The 16,692-nt window shown below is 34.7% G+C and overlaps 2 protein-coding genes across 2 annotated transcripts in view; one reads left to right on the plus strand and one right to left on the minus strand.

Annotated features, from left to right (window-relative positions):
- NIN (ninein) overlaps window positions 1–16,692 on the minus strand; it is a 422,635-nt gene that overhangs the window by 216,466 nt on the left and 189,477 nt on the right.
- LOC141522508 (glia maturation factor beta-like) lies at window positions 1,558–16,019 on the plus strand. The gene is made up of 5 exons (XM_074236001.1): window positions 1,558–1,692; window positions 10,929–11,025; window positions 12,959–13,008; window positions 14,659–14,708; window positions 15,060–16,019. Exons 1-5 carry the CDS (start codon window positions 1,558–1,560, stop codon window positions 15,217–15,219), a joined length of 492 nt encoding a protein of 163 aa, XP_074092102.1. The 3' UTR covers window positions 15,220–16,019.

The raw sequence follows: 16,692 nt of genomic DNA on the forward strand, positions 1-16,692 counted from the left end.
TAGGAGTGGATTAAGGGACAGGGAAGGATATTTAAGCACTGGTATTTGGTTCAATAAAAGGAGACCTTGGTGTAGAAGGAGAAACTTGCCTTCCTTGTCTCCCACCCCTCCAAAGCTCACCTAGGGAAAGATTAGGGGAGTCCAGAAGGGGACTGAACAGTTATTAAGGCAAGATCACCATCTTAAGATGTCTCCCTGGAGATATATCAGTGTCAGTGCTCCAAGTATCCTTGCTCTGAATTTTTAAGGGCTGTATGAACTGAAAGGGACCACTTCAGAATAGTGCTATTATATTATTCTTACTCTTCTCCTATTTGCACCAGGCCTTCTAAGGGTTTATATGTTATAGGATCATCAGCATTTAGAACTAGAAGGGGCTTTAAATGAGATCTAGTCTAACTCCGTCATTTTACATTTGAAGAAACTGAGACACAGAGAGGTTGACCAGCTTGGCTGGTCACTATACATGGTAAATAGCAGAGCCACAATTATAGCCCTATTTCTTTAAATCTAAACACTCCCCACTATGCTAGTCCCCATCATTTTAGATTTTTTTATTCTTTGTGGCAGTGACTTTTTGCCTTAAATTTTACTACAAGATAAATTAGAAAAAATTAACAAAGGGAAGGCACTAAGAGGGGGTAGGTTACATGTAGCTTGAATATAATGAGTTAAACTCTTAGTTTCAAAGCTAACCTATTTGTCTCTTTTAGAACTCCCTCCTATGTATTTTTAAAAACCGCTACCACAACCCTCTTTTGCTTTTCCTGTTTGTTTTTGTTACAGCTGTTGGTAGTCCTAGTCTCTTTTCCAAAACCCCTTATTCCATATAAGAATCGTAAAACAATATATCTACACTTTGACCATCTCCAAAAATATTTTAATGTATATCTCAGTCTTTTTCATAAGTCTCCCCTCTCTACAAGGCTCTGGAATAGTAAGTGGTCAATGCATTGATCAGGTTCTTAAATCTTTCAAAATTGCTTCTCTTTACAATGTTGTAATTATTGTGTTCATTGTTCAAGTTCTCCTCACTTTGCATCAATTCTATAAGTTATATTATTCTGTCTGAAACCATCTCTTTCATCATTTCTTAAGGTGCAAGAACTTGCTCTTAAATGAAAAAAATATATAAACTGTATTCTTTTATACTGGTCATTTCTTTTTATGGTTGTGTAAATGTAGTAGCTGCTAATTTTGGTTTTCACAAATTTCAAGTTTGGCTTTTATATCATTTTTGTATTATTAACAGAATGATATTAACCCAATAGATTTTCAGTTTTAAAATTAGTTTTTTAAAAGTAATCACGTAAAACCTTTTAAAATAAAATACTATATTGGTGCATAAAAATTCATTTATCTTTATGGTTTATAAATAAATAAAAACATGAGGGGATGGGTCTCAAAATTTCCTATTGAGCATGCTCAGGATCAAAAAAAATGGAGATAGTGACTGTAAAGAACAAACACCAACCAGTAAATACAAGTGGAAATCGCGCATCCGCTAAGTCTGAGCCGCACCGCACGCCGTCGCGCGTTCCATCGCGGGCTCCTCCCATGTCCCGCTCACTGATTGGATGGGGGCATCGGGCCTGGCTCGCCGGTTGCCGGAAGGAAGGCGGCAGTGATTCCATTCTTGAAAGGACCCTAGGGAAGCCTGCGCCGGGGTGGTGGCCTGCCGGAAGGAAAATGGTGAGTTGCCGTCCGGAGGCGGGGGTGGGGGCGGAGGGCTGGCTTGGCCGGGCTGGGCCTGGGCAGGGTCCGATCGGGAAGGACAGAGCTGCCCCGAAGCCGCGGCGGGGCCCTCCTCCGCCTGGACAGGCCTTGGCTCCGTTCCAGGGGGCCCTGGTCCTTAACGGCCGGCACAGCCTCCCCCTGCCAAAGGGCGGGCCTCGAGGCCTTGGCTCCCCGGCTGCTGGGAAACGTGGCCTCTGGCGAGACCCGCCCGGTCCCGGGTCCCCAACCTGCTGCGGGCTGCTAGGCGCCTTGGTGGGGCAGAGGTGGGCAGAGGTGGGCAGGGGAGCCTGGAGCTGGGGCGGGCCCGGGGAGCAGTCGGCCCTCTGGTCTTAGGGTTCGTCCCGGGGCCTCCCCCGTCCCTCTTTGGGGTTCTCAACCGCCCTTTCTTTCACTTTCTGAATCCAGAAGCCTAAAGCTTTGAGATGCCCGAAATACCGGCAGAAGTTAATTGGTGGACTCCGGTGACTTGGGTCTCGTGTTCCTTAAGTCTTGTCTTTCTCTTCCGGAAAAAAAAAGTTACAGAATTGAAGTAATTTCTCGATAACTCTCGTCTCAATTATCTGATTATTTTAACTCAGATTATGCGGGAAATTGCATTAACTTCATTTGACTCATTTTAGCTCTTAGATTTTCTTTCCAGTGTAGAAGTCAATTTAGAAATTTTGAAAAGGATAATTGTAGCTAGCATTTCTATAGAATTAAAGCACTTTACCAATATTTTCTTAACAATAGCCATATTTAGTCCCATTTTTGCAGATTATGAAAACTAAGGCAAGATGTTGTGAATTGCATAGTATCTGAGGTTGGATTTGAACTCACTTTTGAGCACCAGATAAATGCATAAGATGGGCAGTTGAGATTCAGGTTATCTATTTTACCTCAGAAATCTTAAGATTTAGAACTGAAAGGAATCTTAGAGGATAGCTACTCCAATCCCCTTCATAAGACCTAGGGATTTTAAGTGAATCACTTGAAGTTACAGAGAGTAAAGGCAACTAAGAGAGTCAGTGGATGGAGTGCTGGGTCTGGAACCAAAGACATGAGTTCAAATTTGGCCTCAGAAGTACTGAGTAAACCCTGGGCAAATCATTTAACCCTGCTTGCCACTTGTCATCAAATGAACTAGAGAAATATTTGACATTTTTTGCCAAGAAAACCCCAAATAGGGTCAGGAACACCCAGAACTGAACAACAAAAGCACAAGGCAGTAAAGGACAGAAGTGGAATTACTAATCAGGTTTCACTAAATCTGGAGTCAATGCTTTTGTCAAATCACACCTCCCTCCATATCTGCACACTAGATTTTTTTTTTGGCAAGGCAGTGGGGTTAAGTGACTTGCCCAAGGTTACACAAGTATTTTTTTTTTTAGGTTTTTGCAAGGCAAATGGGGTTAAGTGGCTTGCCCAAGGCCACACAGCTAGGTAATTATTAAGTGTATGAGATCGGATTTGAACCCAGGTACTCCTGACTCCAAGGCCGGTGCTTTATCCACTACGCCACCTAGCTGCCCCTAACACCAGTATCTTGAGGTCAGCTTTGAACTCAGTTCCTCCTGATTCCAGTGCTAGTGCTCAATCCACTGTGCCACCTAGCTGCCCCTACATTAGATATTTAAATATTTTTATTTTATTCATAAAAACAGTTTGGTTCAGTGAAACTACAGGTCCATACCAGAAAGGAAGATATACAAATTAAGTCACGTTCTTTTTAACTATGGGGAAGAAAAATTAAAACATTATTCTTGGTTTTCCTTGAGCACCTATTGTGTTCAATCTAGTTTTTTTTGGTTTTGTTGTATTTAGGTTTAAGGCAAACGGAGTTAAGTGGCTTGCCCAAGGCCACACAGCTAGGTAATTATTAAGGGATTTGAACCCAGGTACTCCTGACTCCAAGGCCGGTGCTTTATCCACTATGCCACCTAGCCGCCCCTTCAATCTAGTTTTGAAAGATTATAGTCTCTAAAATTATTTTAATCTTAATTGGACAGCTCTCCAGTGTGTTTATTAATAAAAACTGTAATAATAGTCTCCATATCTCAGGGAAGAAGAAATAATGACATAATCTCTAGCTTTCAAACTTCACAATCTCTGAAAGAAAAGGAAATAAAGTTGGGGAGAAGTAAAGAATGAGTCATTATATAAGTTTCAGAAAGTAACAAATAATGTCTCAGTTTTCATCACAGAAGCAGAGTGGAGTTGTCTAGCCTCGTAAATGTAATATAATACCCATTGAATGAGAAGTATTGATTCATTAGTGATGGTGGCTGATATAGTGTATCACTTTATAAATATATTGAGTTATTGTTAGAATAACAACCTTAAATGCCAAAAGTTATGATATTTAAATTTTTGTTTAATTGAAAGTGAAGATGGGGATTAGGGTGGATAATATGGCCTAGATCTGCCACTGACAAGGGATACAAGAGGGGGTTGTAATAATAATAATAATAATAATAATAAATAACTGTGTTCCAAGAACTGTGCTAAAGTGCTTCACAAATATCTCATTTGATACTCAAACAATTCTCAGAGGTAGGTCCCTTTTTTAAAATCCCATCTTAAAATCATTAAAACCCATTCATAAGCATGGGGAATAATAACTTGCTATAAATAAATTTAAAAAACAGCAATAACAACATTGAGAAGCACTTTAAAAAGAAAACATGCTTTTTTGTAATCATAGATCTGTATGATTGAGAGGCAAAATGTGAATGAAAAATCATTTATTAAATACTTAGTATATGCTAAACACTGATGATACAAATACAGAACCAAAGATTTCCTCTGCTCATAAGTTTACAGTCTAATAGATGCAGACAACATGAACTGAAGAATGCATTATGGAAAGGAATGGGCGTTTAGGTCCTGAAAGTTACTGGGAAGGTGAGAGGGACCATAGGGTAACAGCTTGACATATCCCTGACAGAAATCATGGGAAAATTGATCTGATAATTATTGCAGACCTGAAAAAATAGAGATAGGATAAGGAGGACATCTAGTGAGGCATGTGGTGAGTAGATGGCCTTGGAGTACAGCAATAAATGAAATAGGGCTCAGCCCTTCCTAAGATAGTAGGCTAGAAAGAATACTTAACGAGCATAGCACCAAGGTCAATTCCAAAGATGAAAGGGTTAAAACATTCCATTTAAAGTTTCTCTTGGTTACAGGGCATTTGATGAGTAGGGAGTGAATGTAGTATGACAGGGGTATCTACAAAAAGACCTGATTTCAAGCTTCTGACATATACAACACATGTTGCTTGTGTGACCCTAGGCAAGTCATTGAACTTTTAACTTGGTAAGACCATAAGTTGCAGGGAAATTGAGTTTCCATTGATAGGGGAACTTTCCTCACCAAAAATTCCCTTTTACCAACAAGATAACAAGTTGACCAAAAAAAAAAAAAACCTAAAATTAAGCTGCAATACTGACAAGGTTGGAAGTACTAATTTACTAATTCCCAGAAAGTATTTAGCTCTGCCTTGTATTGCTGTTAGGTAGATATTTGAATATAATTTTAAAATAACTAAATTCTATATTATTTGCTCTAGCCCATTTCTTAATAGTATTTTAGGTTTTCCAAAATTATTACCTCCTACCTTTTTTAATATATCTTTTTCTAATATGCTTTCCTATGCTCAATTTTTTTATATTATTGCTATTCATTTGGAACCTTCAGTAGTGATAGCACTTGATGGGAGGTACATTTTACATTTATTTGTATAACTGAATAAATGTGTTTTGGGTATATGATAACCAGAAGAGGAAGTGGTAACAGTTCTGTTAGGGGTAGCCCTGAAATAGGCCAGAACCCTATTAGTTTAAGTTTGATGTTGCAATGACATGAAGCACTCTTAGGTCATTTAGCAGTGAATAAAATGAGGTTTACTTAAGCTATAATACAGGAAGGGTATTCGACAAGGATACTCTAAATTAGAACTTAGCTTGGGTAGACACAACCTTCCCCCCTTCTCCTCCCCTTACAGAAACATGCAGTTTGGGAACATTCACCAAGCCTTTATATGGTTAGAAAACAGTCATTGAAAGCAGAATTTGAGTCTTAGACCCCCAGGCCTTAATTGACAGTCTTGTCACCTTTCATAGAAAAGGCCTCTCTATGTGGCCAGGCAAGCAGTGATCCTGGTAGAATGATTCTGTCACAAATCCTACCTAAAATTTTAATTTTTTTAACGGATGGTTACCTACAAATAATTTAAAAGGGGGGGCAAGGGGTTAGATATTTTGCCAAATAAAGACTTACATTCAAAGTACACTTAATCTACTTGTGTGACCTGTTGCAAAGCACTTAACCATCCTGAGCTTTAGTTTCTTCTATAAAATGAGGGAGTTGGATTACATGACCTTTGAGGCCCCTTTCTGTTCTAAATTTAAATTGATCTGGCTAATTATGTTAATGATTGAATTCCTTTAGGTTTCTTTTATGATCACACATAATGGACATAATACTTGTTAGCTTCTGAAGATCAGAATGTTTAATTCTTTTCTTTAATTAATATTTGTATGTTTCAAAACATTTTAATTCTTCCATCAATTCAATTTTAGAGCAGTAAATATTTATAGAGAGTAAATATTAAGAACAGTTTTGAAAATTGAGAGATTTATAATTTTGGATTTGAAATAAAGACATGATGTCTAGGGATAATTCTTTAATACTTAAACAAATAAATGGTTTTTCCATATGGTTATTCTCTGTAGTAGCATAAATATACATTGTGTCTTTTATCCAAGTTCTACCATAAATCTTCCAGAGGATTCAATCAACATTCCAGATTGCCTTCTGGATTTCCTGACTGTATGTAGGTTGTCTGAAAAATAATTATACAACCCATCTGGTAGTCTTTTCACATTACTGGCTCACTTTATTTTCTGGTCATTTATCTATTTGATGATGTCTTTAATAATTTGCTGGTATTAAAAAAGAAAGCCTTTGCTCAGGAAAAAACTGAGGGTAAAATGGTCATTACATACGAAAGGGTTCAGAGTGGTGCCTTTGCTTTTTTGCTATCAGTATTTATGTGTGCAATAATGTTATATAGTTTTAATTAACCCATAATAAACATGGGATTTTAAAAAAAGATTCCTGGGGTAGGTGGGTGGCACAGTGGATGGAGCACTGGCCCTGGAGTCAGGAGGGCCTGAGTTCAAATCCAGCCTCAGACATTTATTAATTACCTAGCTGTGTGACTTTGGGCAAGTCACTTAACCCCATTGCCTTGAAAAAAAAAGATTCTTGCAAAGAAACCTCAGGTTAAAGATAATACTAATAATGCAAATAAGTAATCAAGAGAATGGGTACTCCTAGTATTAACTCTTTGTCAGCCACATTGGATTTGGCAAGTTGACTACCTAAATAATGAAATTAACAAAAAAATCATTTGGAAAATTGTTTAATCAGCATAGATAATAATGCATCTCTTCATTGTGAAGCTACTTGAGCTATCTTTTTCACCTTCAACAATGATTAAAAGTTATTGAAATAAACTGAACTTACAGTCAGACTAGATCTCTGTGTCACCAAGTATTAAGCCAGGGTTTTAAAAAATAATGAAGCATATTCAGTTACAATGATCTTATAAACCACTATAGTAATAAAATTTTAATGAAGACAAAAGATTTTTGTGCCAATTAGAAATAAAATTATTTTAAATTTCTATTTTCTATGTGTTTATAATGCATGTAATTTATTAGAATGGTACATGTTTATAAATAATATGTGGGAGGGTTCAAAAATTTTTCTGGCCAGAAAAAAAAAAGATCAAAATCAAAGTATATGTTCAGTTGTGTGGCCTCTGGGTGTCTTTTTATCTTAAAATTCTGCAGGTAATTTCTCATTTGATCTCTACTCAGAATATCTGCCATAAAACCATTTTTGATGAGAATACCTTTTATAAGTTACCTCTTGCTTCTTTGAACGACTCAACACAAGCACAGGAGTCCCCTTATTGGAAGAGAGCTTTTATTGTTTTTAAGATATTTTGCTCTATCAAGTCAGATCATTGTAGTCAGCAAAAAATAAGTTCTCTGTAGTTGTATGTTCTCTGCATCTTTCAGTAACTTACATAACTAAAGATTAGGTCTTTTGTAGAATTTTTTTGTGAAGGAACAGTTTTTTTTTATACCTTCCTCAAAGACACCCTGAGTAGATAGTTGTTATTCTCCTAAAGATATTTCTAAAGTTGGAATGATAGGCACGAGTTGATTGCTACTGACATTTTCTTAATTGGTTTTATTTTTGCTTTTTAAAGTAATAATTGTCTATAATTTTCTCTAAGTGTTGTTATCATCTTATCATTCAGATCAACAACTGACCCCTCAGTGCTCTCAAAAACAACCTGCACAAATCTCCTATTTTATATTTGATCTAGTCCAGATGCTCTTACTCTATTAGCTTTTCTTAGCACTATTTCTACTTCCACAGTAGAAACTATGACAGTACAAATATGATGGCTGTAGAGCTTTCCATGTCAAAGATAGAGGAAGAAGTTTTATTATAGAAATTTTTCCATGGGGGGGGCATTAATTCTTAATTTCTCAAGATGACTAGTCTTTTTTCTTTTTGGTAAGGCAATGCAGTTAAGTGACCTGTCCAAGGTCACACACATAACTACAGAAGTATTAAGTGTCTGAGATCTAGTTTGAACTCAGGTCCTTCTGACTCCAGGACCAGTACTCTAGTTACTGCCCCAAGATGACTAATCTTAATGGGATATCTCACCAAATTTTCTGAAATTTTGTTTTCTCTTGTTAATGCCAGTTTATTTCCCCTTGATAAAGACTTCAGTATTTTCTTGTAGAGGTCATCCTTAGATTTTCTTGGGCCCACTATACTAATTGGTCTATTATTTCCTGGAAATGATAATAGTCTGTGTCGATGTCTGTCTTCTATTCATTTCCCATTTTTCACCATCAGTGACTTTAAATATGGCAGGTTGGTGCAGTGTCTTCTAATTGTATCGATTTTAATCTTCATTCTAATAAGTGGATGGTCAGGCTATACATAAATGATTCAAAAATGATTCTCACATTTGTAACTTTTCTGTCATTTAGTTAATTTCATTTTTTTGCTATTATTTAATGTTATGTACTGAATCTCCTTTGAGTAGTCATAATATGCACATCTGTTTACATTTCTTAATTGTGAATCACATTTTCCATTTTTTGTTTGCTTTCTTTGATGTTTTTTCTTCATGACTTCCTTTGCATTGAAATTATTAAGTATTAAGGTATATTTCAATTTAATTTGGAAACTCTTAATGAGTTCCTTTTAGACTCTACTTCCTTTATCATCTTCATTAGAATTTGGCACCCAAATGAGTTATTTTGGGGAGTCTTTTTACAAATGTAACATAATAGATGTTCAGGTGCTCTTTGAAATAATTTTTCTTGTTTTCTTTTGGATGCAAAATAAAACCACCTCTATCTACTCCATTATGTGTCTTCCTGAACAACCTGATTTAACTTTTCATTTAACTGCTACTTTTGTCTTCCAGTTTCACTTAGAGTGTGAACGGCAATATTCTTATGATTCATTTCCTCCAGTAAGTCAACTAATTGGTCCCTAGACAAGGATTTCACATTTATAGTACCAGCAGTTAAATTAGTGTTTACAGATAGTCTAATCTCCAGAAGGAGGTGAATAGGCAGGAAGGCCTAAATTTAAATCCAACCTAAAGATGCATACTAACTGTGGGGCCTTAGGAAGGTCACATAATTTGTCTGCTTCAGTTACTTCATCTGTTAAGTGTAGATAATGATATCACTTCATATTGTTGTGAAGAGAAGAATATTTGTAAAGTGCTTTGCAAACTTTAGGTGCTAAAGAAGTGCTATTATAATTGCCATTTAGGACTGAGCCATTTGTATTTTTCTTTGCAATGACCATGGAATTTAACATCTAGTGACTGGTCTATCTACTGGTAATTAGTTCATTGATAATTATCTAGTCTGTTACTAAGATAAGAATTGGAACCTTTCTAGCATGGTGAAACTAAGTCAGCCTTTGGGATTCAGTTATTTTTCACACTTCAGTGATACATCTTGAGAAGAAACAAAAGGCAATAAATATGTCCCCTAAATCTAGAATAAATTAACCTTTTTAGTTTTCCTAATAATTTTAAAATATTTTCCTTTACTGGTTCTGTCATAAACTGGAGATCTGTTTTTCAGCTACTCCAGAATGATAGCTATTGACTACTTCCTCAGAAATCTCTGGAAAAGAAAATTCCATGATCTTCCTTGATAATTATTCTTGCTGTAGTTATAGTTAGGAAGTATTTTCTTTATGATTGCTATTTAAATCCCTTCAATTGAAATTTTAATCCTCTTCTTTTTTTCATTACATAGAATAGTTCTTTAATTTTCATAATATGTAAGAAGTATCCTGTCCTAAGGGACCTGGATTCTAATACTGGCTCTGATCTTTGGGTGACTTTGGACAAATCATTTAATCTCTCTAGGTTTTAGTTTCTTCCTCTGCAAAACAAGAGAGGTTATTAAACTTTCTTCCAAGATTCACTCTTAAATCTGTGGATTTGTAGTATCTCCAGATTTTCCTCCTCTATAGGCTATGTTGACTCTCTTTAGTCTTCTCTAATGTAGTTCTATTTTCCAACTCTTAAATAAAGGGTTATTCTTTTCAAAGACCCTTTTGGAATTCTTCAAATACTTTAATTGTGGATCCAAATCTGAACACTTTATAGCTAGAAATCATTTTTTTGTGTCTATGTATTCTATGCTTTTGTATATATACTTTTTTCTCCCAAATATTGCCTTACTTAGATTACTTAGATTGCCTCACTTAGATCCTTGACCTTTCCCCTTTTGCTGAATGGAAACTTTCTAAAGACTTAATGTTTTCAGGATTTTTCCTCCCTGTGGAAATTATTCAATATATGTCATCTGCCTTGATCAGGGCAAGAAGGATTAAGTAATCCAATCCATCTCCATGAAGTCTACCATATCAGATAGAAAAAAAGTTTAAGTGGACAAATAAGATAGTTAAAATTAATAAAAGGTAAAAATTGCTCTTCAGTTATTTCACTTTTATATATTTGGCATTTCTATTCATTTACTGCTAATGTCTAGCTGTGTATAGATTGCTTATTTACATGTATGGTTTTTTAAATTACATACTGAAACTATTTCATTATATGTGTGTTTTTTTTTTCCCAGAGTGAATCTCTGGTGGTTTGTGATGTTGCTGAAGATCTAGTGGAGAAACTGAGAAAGTTTCGTTTTCGCAAAGAAACTAACAATGCTGCTATTATAAGTAAGCTCAACTATTGTCAGCAAAATTTTAGTCTTATACTTGTTTACTCCTTCACTAAAAGCCACAAGTCATGTAATAAATTTTTCTAAAGTAATTTTACTTCCCAGATTTTTCTTTTCATTTTACTTTTTACACCAAAGCAACAACTAAAAGTCAGAAAACAGGAAAAGAACGATTCTCCACAAATGTATCAACTCCTAGTAAATACTAGTTCGTGTTCCTTGCAAGTGGTTTTTGGCTTCCCTTCTATTTGAAGCTTCAATGTAATAATATAAAAAAAAATCATGTGTATCTCAAATACTTTTAAATGTTTTGTTTTTATCTGAGGATAAAGGAGATGCTTTACTCTAGATATAGCAATATTAAAAAGTTTGTTAAGTATTCAGCATGTCCACTTTTTTTTTTCAAAAGTAAGCTACTATTTATCAGCAAATGCCACTTTTTCCTAAATATCCAAAAGGTGAGAATAGTGTGGATCTTGCCTTCCCCATTTCTCATCAAAAATGAATTTGAGGGATGGCTAGGTGACTCAATGGATAGACCATCCGCCCTGGAGTCAGGAGTACCTGAGTTCAAATCCAGCCTCAGACACTTAATAATTACCTAGCTGTGTGGCCTTGGGTAAGCCACTTAATCCCATTGCCTTGCAAAAAACCTAAAAAAAATAATAATGATGATGATAATAAAAATTTTTAAATGAATTTGAGGAGCAGCTATGTGGCACAGTGGGATAGAGCACTGGCCCTGGAGTCAGGAGTACCTGAGTTCAAATGTGGCTTCAGACACTTAATAATTACCTAGCTGTATGGCCTTGGGCAAGCCACTTAACCCCATTTGCCTTGCAAAAAACCCTAAAAGAAAAAAATGAATTTGACTTTAAAGGACTCTTCTGCTGAATGAGAGTCTGAAATTGTATTATTTGGTAATCATGGTAAAAGGTGAAGTCAAGAGGGGAAGGGAATGTAATAAATTCTGTAGTCTGCTTCTCTACTAAAATGCTTGTGGCAAACTAATAGTAATAACTTTGCAGCTATACTTAAGCTACAGATTAAAAGTCTAAACCAGTCTAAGCACATTTGTGAAAAATGAAACTGCACATTTTATTGATATAATAAATTCAGCTTTTACCTTAGAAGAGAGGCTGTTCTAAATCTTTTTGATTTCTATTTGAAAGTTTGCTATATCAGTAAGCAATTTATAAGGGAAATTTACTTCAAATAAAATAAAGTTAGGTTTTTCCCCTGCATTTATTAAAAACCTTAGTACTTGCTTGCACCAAAGAAGGTGAACTAGGTATTTTACAATTCATATATATTTGAGTTTGGAATGTATGTTGATCACCATACTTGAAATGTAGTTATCTGATGCTTGGGGAATTTCACTTCAAATAAAATAAAGAAGTGGCATTACTACCCTGACTCAGAAAGACCAAGTAAGCCATTCTTATTTTCCATATTGTACAGTTTTCTTTCTTTATTGATCAACCTTCGTCTACGGTTCATTCATTCCATGCTGGATGTAGCTCATTCTGACTGGTGCAAAATTTGGCTTTTTTTCTAAATCTTTCCAGGATTAGAAAAGAAAATTTAAATATTTGGACTTTAAAAGACTTTTTTGTAAAATATATTGAGGTAAACTAAAATAGCAATATTCTAAATAAGTAGATTAAGTACTGCTGGTTCATAAAATAAACCATTACAGGTACTATCAACAAATTTGATAATCTGTGAGAATCTTATTTTCAAGGATTGTCTATATAAAAATATAACTATCCCAAAGAACCTGTATTAGGCTAATAAGTCATCAGTGAGTTTGACTTTTGTGTTTCCATTGTAGATACTAAAAAAAAAAATTAAGTTCAAGGGATGGGAAAATTTTATTCACATTAGATGTATGCAAATTCATATATCTGTATGTTATATTTTTATTATAGTGAAGATCGACAAGGATAAACGGCTGGTAGTCCTGGATGAAGAGCATGAGGTTGGTCAAATCAACTAAAGATAATCTTTTAATATAGTTCAATTATGTTATATGAAAAATGACATCTTTGCTATATATAATTTCCCATATTCCTGATAGGCTTAGAGTGAATATAAATAGCATTTATTTCTGTTTGACCAGAAATCCTGAGGATCTTTACTTACTAGATTGATTGGGGGGGGGGGGGGCCTAGGGAAAAGAGACCATTCTTTGTCTCATTTCTTTCTTACCTAAGCTTAATCACCAAATGATTGTTGCCTCAGGCAAAGTGAGACCTGTTAAAGATGGTCAAGGGCAACTAGGTAGCTTAGTGGATAGAGCACAGGCCCCTAGAGTTAGGGGGACCTAAGTTCAAATTTTGGCCTCAGTTTATGTGGGTCACTTAACCCCATTGCCTTGCAAAAACCAAAAAAAAAGAAAAAAGGTCAAGGTTTCGGGCCATGTCATCCTGCTATATAAATTGACTTACGGGGCTAGCTAGGTAGTGAAGTGGATAGAGCACTGGCCCTGGAGTCAGGGGGACCTGAGTTCAAATATGCCTCAGAAATACAATAATTACCTAGCTGTTTGACCTTGGGCGAGTCATTAACCCCATTGCCTTGCAGAAAAAAATTCACTTACAGTGGCATCACCTCCCTGGTCTTCTTGGAGAAAAAGACAAACAATTTCCTCATATAAAATTTAATTCTTTCAAATGTGTGGTCACTACATGGAAAAAAAAATTGTAATAATTACATTGCTTTGCCAAGTTAAGAAAGGAAATCCCCCCAAAAAAATAAATAAAAAAATTAAAAGAAATGAGATCCCATTTAATAAACACAATTGAGAAAGAGTTCCTTTTTTCATATGTGAGATGTGACAAGCCCTTTTATCTTTTGCTGAGCTGCTGCTCAACCAGTATGATTTGGCTTTCTATAAGTTACAGAGAGGAATAGTGCCTGGGATTTTGTTGGTATAGGAAACTCTCTACCAATTCAAGTCATCAGTCTACTCAGCAATTTAGGGTTTTTTAGTACTCAGATTAAGTGATAGGTTACTAAACTAGAATTTGTCAAATGCCAGATTAAAACTAAATTGAGTCTTCCTGCCTCCTGACTTCATTATCCTTTTTTGATCTTAGTTTAGCTGATGAATTAAAACTCATTCTAATTTGACTTTAAAAAAAAATCAGGGCAGCTAGGTGGTGTAGTGAGTGGATAGAGCACTGGCCCTGGAGTCAGGAGTACCTGACTTCAAATCCAGCCTCAGACACTTAATAATTACCTAGCAAGCCACTTAACCAAAAAACAAAACTTGGTGATGTGAAAATGTATTAATTTTTTTTTTATTCCAGAAGAAATAAATGAAACTTATCTGGAGAAGAATGTTCATTCTTTTCATCCGACTATGGGGTTTTTTAAAGTTGAAGATCTAACAAAGTTTATATTTCTATCAGCCTATCATTTAGTCAACATAGTTAAGGTTAGAATAGATAGTTGACTAGATAGAATGGAAGAGGTTAGAATAGAATTCTTACTAATCTAGTCAAATTCTGCTTTACTGATAAAGGTTGTAAGTCCTATAATTATACTGTAATACTGTTGCATTTATCCTACTAATTACTTATCTCCAAGATCCTTCTTAAACATTGCTTTTTTGTTGACTTGCCAGGGTATTTCACCTGATGAACTTAAAGATGAGTTACCTGAAAGACAACCTCGATATCCTTTTTGGTTTTGCTTTTTGAAGTTATTTTTCCCTTTAGGAAACAAAATTTTGCATGCATGCGCGCGCGCACACACATACCCATACATATATGTATATTTCACTCATTCTATACTTTTAAAAAACTATATTATTGTATATTTTTATTGTAGTTTTTAATAATATTCCATTCTTAAGTTACTCTTTTATAAGATGGAAGAATGTAAAAGGATGTAGTTGGGGGCCTGGTTTAAATTGATTGAAAAGAACACAGTTCTTCTAACCTAGTGTTCTTTTTAAAAAGATTCTTACTCATACTAAAAATAGTGTGTGTTGTTTTTTTCCTATTTCCTTAACTTAAGAAAAACCTTCATTGTATATAGTTATAAATATCAACATGATGATGGAAGAGTTTCATACCCTCTGTGCTTTATTTTCTCTAGTCCTGTTGGTAAGTGTGATTCTTCCATAATGTACATATGTAAAGAAATAACTCCTAGTAAAGTCAAGTCAAATTATGTTGAATGATGTACTAGAAACTGAAACATGCTACATTTCTTAAATATCATGTTGGATATGTGATATGTGAATATCCCTGTGTAGCAAGAGTTTTCTTAAAGGTAAGCCTATATTGAACTTCATTCAATTTATTTATTTATTAGTGAAGGATATCATGAGGCAGTCCCGTGGCCTAGACTTTATGAATAACCTGAGTGCTAGATAAGACATTTAAAATTTGGGCTTTCTTAAGTAGAAAAGGTTAAACTTTAAACTCTACTTTTATTTTTTTAATTGTTAAAATTATTTGAGTTATACATTTTTCACTTGAATTCGGTCAGTTACTATAAATTTTAAATTTATTGTCAGATTCCAGAGCTCTTTTAAAAAATTAAGATCATAAAAAAAAAATTTTTAAATTGAGATCATCAGGGCAGCTAGGTGGTGCAATGGATAGAGCACTGACCTTGGAATCAGAGGACCTGAGTTCAAATATGGCCTCAGACACTTAAATAATTATCTAGCTGGTAACCTTGCCTTGCAAAAAAAAAAATTAAGATCATCAAAACTAATTTCTCAAGACTTTTCACAACTTGGTCAATCCATTTGCAGATGTGCTCTTTATATACTGGACCACTTGAGTTCAGAGTAATTTTTGATCTCTAGGGAATAAATAATGGACAGATATATAGCAGGTTTTATCTTTCAAAAAACTGGATTAATCTTTTTTCCCTCACTCATCCTGAGAGATCTGTGGTAATTTGTAGATTTACCATTTATGGTAATTTGTAGATGTCCTAGTTATAAAAGCATTATAAGTTTTTAAAGTATATTATATATAGTATGTAAAGTGTATTATGTATTGTGTAAAAATATGATGAAAGTATGTTCTTCAAATTTACATATTCTTAGTTTTTTAAAACTATATAGTTTTTTTCCTATAAAAGTATTTTTTGTGAAAAGTATGGATACTATAATATATATATATATATATATATACAGTTCAAATATTACGATAGGTAATTGCTTTTGAGATTTAAAAAAAATGAAGCAATTGTTACCAAAATAAAATGTTTTTTATTCAAAGCCAATTCTAGATTTTTTTCTTTGCAATTCAATTTATAATTATATGACCTGTAAATTATAATATTAATAAATTTCACAAAATATTCTGATGTGCAAGTTAGTAATACACAGTTAATGATTTTGTTTTGTTTTCTGTTAATTTGATTGTTTATCTACATTTCAGTTGTTATTTATATATTTTCTTGGGTCTTTTCTTTTCCCTTACCTAATTGATTAGACAGCTCAATGTAGTAGTTGGAACAAAGGCTCCATGAGTTCAAGCATTTTAAGAATAATTTGAAACTTGATCAGATTTGGGGCGGCTAGGTGGGGCAGTGGATAAAGCACCTGCCTTGGAGTCAGGAGTACCTGGGTTCAGATGTGGCCCTCAGACACTTAATAATTTAGCTGTGTGGCCTTGGGCAAGCCACTTAACCC

This window comes from Macrotis lagotis, chromosome 4 (assembly GCF_037893015.1).
Source record: "Macrotis lagotis isolate mMagLag1 chromosome 4, bilby.v1.9.chrom.fasta, whole genome shotgun sequence".
Classification (NCBI taxonomy): domain Eukaryota; kingdom Metazoa; phylum Chordata; class Mammalia; order Peramelemorphia; family Peramelidae; genus Macrotis; species Macrotis lagotis.

Bases quoted from the DNA above. Each gene is read 5' to 3' on its own strand.
- LOC141522508 (XM_074236001.1), top strand. From the start codon at position 1,558: ATGTCCCGCTCACTGATTGGATGGGGGCATCGGGCCTGGCTCGCCGGT. The intron at 13,009-14,658 runs GTTGGTCAAATC...TTGACTTGCCAG, and splicing joins TCCTGGATGAAGAGCATGAG to GGTATTTCACCTGATGAACT. The intron at 14,709-15,059 runs ATATCCTTTTTG...CTTAAGAAAAAC, and splicing joins TTACCTGAAAGACAACCTCG to CTTCATTGTATATAGTTATA.